This window comes from Cucumis sativus, chromosome 3, assembly GCF_000004075.3.
Source record: "Cucumis sativus cultivar 9930 chromosome 3, Cucumber_9930_V3, whole genome shotgun sequence".
NCBI lineage: Eukaryota > Viridiplantae > Streptophyta > Magnoliopsida > Cucurbitales > Cucurbitaceae > Cucumis > Cucumis sativus.
The window spans coordinates 40133516-40140175 of NC_026657.2; the positions used below are offsets into that span (position 1 = coordinate 40133516).

General features: G+C 28.4%; 1 protein-coding gene across 1 annotated transcript; it reads left to right on the forward strand.

Annotated features, from left to right (window-relative positions):
• Positions 1-4205: 4205 nt before the first annotated feature.
• LOC101205606 (transcriptional regulator SUPERMAN) lies at positions 4206-5429 on the forward strand. Its single transcript, XM_004148460.3, has one exon. It carries the CDS (start codon positions 4468-4470, stop codon positions 5245-5247), a length of 780 nt encoding a protein of 259 aa, XP_004148508.1. The 5' UTR covers positions 4206-4467; the 3' UTR covers positions 5248-5429.
• Positions 5430-6660: the final 1231 nt, after the last annotated feature.

The following is a 6660-nucleotide window of genomic DNA, read 5'->3' on the forward strand; positions in this document are numbered from 1 at the left end:
GAGAACAGTTCATTGAGACAGGATCGTCGAGGGAGATCTTTTGCCAACACACTGTTTTTTATGTCAACAAAAGTTTGTTATTGTCGATGTTTTGTAGAGAGTACTCTATGTTTTGGTCTTGAGTTAAAAGAAGTACGAACTTACCTTTTCTAGATCGAATTAAACAAACTCAATGATTCTCTATATAAAACTTACTTGAAGGTTAAGATTATTTGATCAAAGGTAAAGGTCAAGCTTAAATTGATTATAAGTTTTTCAATGGAGAGAAACGTTATATTTTAGTTTTTTTTTTTTCTCTTGAAATTGTAGATGTCAGTTGTTCATAGTCTAGCTTGTCATGTTCGAAGAATCAACGTTTGTGATAACTAATTAAAAGGTTGAGATTTACTCGAATTCCGACAAATATATTCTTCAATTTTCACACGAAAGTTTTCACTTAACTATAACCCTTAATCCTAATTTAATCATTTTCTTTACCTCAAATTTCACTAATCCAATATCAGTGTACATTAATGAACAAATATATATTTATATGTATATATTTTGCTATTTAAGGTGTGAATGCCTTTAATTTTTCAATGTGAAAATGTAATCTAAGAAAACGTGTATTATATTGTCCAACAACTTCTATATTGTTCATTTTCTAGCTTTGGCTCGAGAGAGTGGGAGCTTTTTTCTTTTCTCTTTTCAAGATGGCTAGGTACAACAAAATACCTAACTAGGTTTTTTCATTTTCAATAGTTTAGTTAATATTATTAACAGACGACATAAAATTTTGATATCAAAATTCAAATCCAAACAAATTATGATAATCAAAGTAAACAATCTAAATTATCATTAAAAAAAGGCATTATATATATATATATATAAACCTAACCCATTTATTGGAATTATGCTTTTTCTCTAAAGCCAACTAAGTGATGTAATATAAAAGCAATTCAACTAATAACATCATCATTCCCTCTTTTAATATATGTTCTTATTGGGCCAAAATTCATATAATTAATAAGTCACACACACCCATTACAACTATAGATTCTCTTTTGTATATTATAATAAATTCTTTTTTTCTCAGGAAGAAAAGGGGATAAAGTTAATAATGATAACTCATAAGTTTAGGTTATGCATAATCATTTAAGGACACATGCCCGATTGATATCATTGTTGTAAAATTACTCGTTATAATTTTAGGTTGAGGTCTATGATTTAGGGATACATAAAGTACATTGAATATTAAAAAACTACTTTTCTTATTTGTTCTTTTACAATAAAAATAAAGTAATGATAAACTTTTGGTCTATGGATTTAAAAATGTGCATTGACATTGTACGCATATTATATTCAATTTCTTTACTCAAATTAAAATATACATTACATATTATTCTTGTTTGAAAATTGATTTTGGAATATTGAAAAGATTTATATATTTACTTTTTATTTCATTAAAAAAATATTTTCGTTAAGGATATTGTTTTCTTTTTTATTTATTTATTTTTAGCCTTGTATAAGGTGAGAAATCCAGCTTTTAAACTTACTTTGATATGATACTAAATTTTGTTGATTTTATTATATTTGCATTAACTTAGTTAATATCAATACAATGTATCGGTAGATTGTTGACATTGACATTTCTATAAAATTAAGATTTTTTTTAAAAAAAAATTCCATGCATTTTAAAACTTAGGTAGTTAGGAAGGGTTATTGGTGTGGGTTTTATCGACCATATAATACGTTTCTTTATTGGGCTCTTATTTGGCCCATAATGTCTAAGCCATTGTATTTGGGCCATAACCTATTCTGAACCCATTTCTGATTGTTACACGTCTCCTAATAGAATTTCATAGATAGATAAATGGTAATATGTCTTAACAGACTCTTAGTGGTTCCATGCAAATTTTCAAATGCATTTAGTTTGGTCATCCTCGACTCCAAAATTAATTTGAATTTATTGATTACAAATTTAGCTGTTGTCTCACATTTATTTACAAATTACATAAACAACAATAAACGTAACGGTAGAGGATCCACCTTTTAGAAAAATAAACATGATTAATTAATTTGGAGCACGGATAGCTTTTGAGTATGTTTTGATGAATAATTGATTGTTAGAAAACATTGTATAAAAAGAATCTCATCTATTTGATCGAAAATTATAATTAATTATAACGTAAGTTTTATTAGTTTCGACATCATTAGTAAAAGAATACGACATGTTTGACTTTAAATTTTACTTCAATCAAAAAAACGAAGGATTATGTTTTTCACCTAACATTTTTTAAGTCGTCATTGTCAGTGTCATCTAACTTTTTTTCTTATTTCAACCACATTAATTATTGTTATTGTTATTATTATTATTATTATTATTATTATTTTCTTTCCTTTTCTTTGGTCCCCTCCAATATTTATACTAATAAATTAACTTAATCTTTACACACACATATATATATATCAAATATCAAGAAAACAAGTCATTGTCACTTTCTATCAAAATATGAACTAATATCATATTAGGAAAAAAAAAATTAAGCATATCCTTTGAGATTATGATACTAATTAATTAGAACTACAAATGAATAACTTTAGAGACCAAAACTTATGTTATAGGGGAAATTATTTTTTATCTTTGAATTTTTTATTTAATTTATGGTTTAAACGTTAAATTTGAGTTTGGTTTCAATTTAATTCTTAAGAGAGTGTTCGGGACCTCGATTTCAAGTGAGGTGGAGATAAAAACCTATCATAGCTCACTTCACTGTAGTATTTATCGTTTCATACTTACCATCACTTTCTTCTCTTTATTAGGTGTTTACTATTTCTCTAAAATAGTACTATAATTAAGACTCCAAGACACACTGATCATTATAACTCAAACTAAAATACTTTACACATAGTTTTGTAATCTTAAGCATTGACTTTAATAACAAATACTTCGTAGGTTTGAAAATGCAGTTACAGTTTTACCCTTAAGATTTTGTGGTAATATTTCAATTTGGTCCTTAATTAGGTTTCAAGATTATTAAATACTCACTCTATATGATTATATATTTTGACAATGCTTATTAGTTGTTTTAAAAGAACTGCAATTCATTAAGTTTCTACCATTATCATCATGATTAAAATTAAAATTCAAAATTGAACAACTTCATCACTATTTTAAATTAATTAATAGGTATATTAACGTTAAAGATTGTGAATATTTTAGCAAAAATCGACGTGATAGAGGGTAAAAATCTTGAAACCTTTGAAACTAAACTAATATAAAACTTAAATTAAATCTCTTTTTATTTTGCAAGATACTAGAGAAAGATGAGGGTCAATAGACTCATTGAAACATCTCAACTAGAATGATACATTATGAAAATCCTCGTAACACTCCAAACACAAAATGATACTAGAGAAATTAAATGATTAGAAGAGGCTTCAGAACTACCCTTCAATTTATAAAAGCAATAGAAGCAAAATGAAAAATTGATCCAAAACCTAAACAAGGGTAGGAATATTCATTTTCTGTTTCAATGAAAGATTAATTGAAATTAATTAACTTGGTTTCATCTTATTTCCTCTTTTATCTTTTTATGGATGTCTCATGTATTTGTCTCTATACTTAAACACTAAATAATTAATCTCGATCAACATGGTAATTAACAATTAATAATGTACTTACTAATCTTTTTATCTGATTGATGAAATCGATAAGTTCAACACAAAGATACCTATATTTGTACAAGATTCATTAATCTTAAATCTCATTTGATATGCAATTACAACTTAATTAATTAAAAACTTTTCACTTGCAAATCCAACTAGCGAACTAAACTAATTAATTAGTTTAACAAGATCTTAGTCTCTTATTGTGTTAATTCAACATATAAGACGGCACAAACAAACAATGGTTGTCAATTAAGATAACACATTATAAGATTGCTATTGGTTGTTTGATTTTTTCTTGGTTTTTTCGTTTCATGATTGAAACTTACAATGTCTCTTTGAAAACCATCTAAAATTAATTACATTATATTTATATACTTTAATGGCATTTTAATTAATTAAGGAGGCGTAGAAGCCAAGAAGAGAATAAATGATTTTTTTTTTTTTTTTTTTTTTAATTTTAGGTGAAAGAATCGAACATCTTTTTGAAAGTTGATAGTGTAAGCTCGAGCAAAGTTTTTTTTTTTTTGTTTAGTGGATGTGAATGTTATGGTTTAATTATAGGATTTTATTAGGAAAGAGATGGCTTGGTTAAGGTTTAAACTTCAAAATTTTATTAATTAGGAATAATGTCAATTTGAGCCTAAAGTCCAAAATGGTTTTGATTAAGAAAAATTTGATGTTATCACCAATTTGAGTGCATTTTGTCTCCTTCTTCCGAGTATTGATAAACCCCTCTCCTTTTTATTTCATCTCAATCATACCTATTTATCTATTCAAATGTCATTTCCACTATAATTGCCCTTTTCTTCTTATTCCATGGCTGCTGAGCTTGTGCTTGGATTCCAATACTCTTCTTCTTTGCCTCATCTTTCCGAAACAACTCGAGACGGGCAGAATCCAAACGGTGTAAACCCTATGCAAACCCCTGATGTTGTTGTTGATGACGATGACTCATGGGAAGTCCGAGCTTTCGCCGAGGACACGGCTAATGTTATGGGAACTACTTGGCCTCCTAGGTCTTACACTTGCACTTATTGTAGAAGAGAGTTTAGGTCAGCTCAAGCCCTAGGCGGTCATATGAATGTTCACCGTCGTGACCGTGCTCGCCTCCACCACCAAGCTCCATCGTCGTCATCCAACCCTATGAAACCCTCTTCCACTTCTTCCTCTAATTCCAATTCTTTCATCATCCCAACTCCTGATTTTAATGGCGGAGGAAGCTTGTGCCTTCTTTACCAATTCCCAAACCCTAATAGTATTAATGGTGGAATCAATACCTCTTCTTCCACATTAAATGCTTACATTCACTCACCCTCTTCTCTTTTCTCCATGCCACATCATTCCTTCAACACCTACCCGTCCTCGACTTCAGTGTCCCAGGCTTTCCCGATGAACGACGACAACCACCGTCGTCTCGAAACAAGTACTTACTCAGCCTCCATGGAAAATAATAACGGTAGCCAAGATGAAGTACTTGATCTTGAGCTTAGACTTGGACATGGTCCACCTTCTTCAACTCAAAATCTCATGGAAAAGGGAGAGAAGAAGATCTCTGATTCAGAAGCTGCATGTTTGAAGGAGAGATCATCAGATTGATCATCAATAATTGTAAGATATATACATTTCATCAAGCTCTTTCTTTCTTTTCTTTTTTTCTTTCAATTTCATTTTTTTCTTCTTTTCTTTTTTTTCTTTTGGAGAGAATTAATTGTCTAATTAATTCATAGCTGGGTTTTCATAAATTAAATAAAATGAAGAGATTTTTATTTCTGGAAGAATCTTATTGGGAAGAAAAATATAAAATTAGGGTTTTGAGCTTAAGGGACTGAACAAGAAAGTGTGCAGTGGAATGTCTTTTTCTTAGGTTACAAATTTCAAGGTAAAAGTAAGTATCTGAGCCTACATTTCCGTGGGGATTATTATTACTTTCATAAATTAATCATATTTTTTTTTGGGAAAAGATTAATTATTAAAAAAAAAAGTTTACATTACAACCAATTAAGAAGCTCATTGAAGCATAAAAATGGTGTATATTCAGGATCACAGTCTGAAAGTGCTTCTTTGAATAACTACAAACTTATCATTTTAAACATTTATGTATAATCTCTGTTTGCCCTAACACTCTAGTCAGGATGAATAGTTAGATCAATTGGAGTTTTAGTGATTGGTCAAACAAAAAAAAAAATTTGTGTCTATTTATAAACCATTCAACTTCAAAAGTGTATTATAGATCCGTGACATGTTCAGTTCGGATTTGATACACAAAATTGAGGCTTAGGGTTCCTAATTAAACTTTATATAGGAATTTATTAGACAAAAATGTTTAGTCAATAACTCTTATTAGACACTTTTGAAGTTCAATTAAACACAAAATTTAATGTTTTGAGATCTATAAATTAATTAGAAACTAAACTTGTAATTAATTATTAACATTTATTAACCTCAATTTTTGAAAGCTAAATCTGTAATTAATTTAACTAAAGATATATATTTGTCCTTAGAAGAAAATATACATTTCATGGGACTTACATGATGTGTGAGACCTTTAAATTAAAGTTGAAGGGCTTAGTTATGATATTAGTATTAAATGTAGTTTGAAACACATATTTAAAATCTCTCCAAATGTAACTTAATGTTCACTTTTTAAATTTTTAAATGTCATTCATTTTCATACCATTAAAATTGGTTTCAAAAAAATATTAAAAGTATTTTTTAAGTGATTTTGAAAATTACAAAAAATATTTAGAATCACTCCCTAACTTATCTTTTAAGTTAATTACAGATTTTCCTATATCATTCCCATTGCCCTCTTCTCTCTCTTTTTCAAAGCCTTAAGCATATAGGATAGGGTACATTGAAGTGCTTCTTCCCAAGACTTTATTATTGGTTTGAGTACTCGTTGTTATGGTAGGCTTATGTTTATCTATCTTTTAATTTTGGTCTACTTTAATCATTAAACTAATTTTTTTATTTTGTGTCTAATAGGTTATTTAAAAATTTTCAATTTTA

Bases quoted from the DNA above. Each gene is read 5' to 3' on its own strand.
- LOC101205606 (XM_004148460.3), top strand. From the start codon at position 4,468: ATGGCTGCTGAGCTTGTGCTTGGATTCCAATACTCTTCTTCTTTGCCT.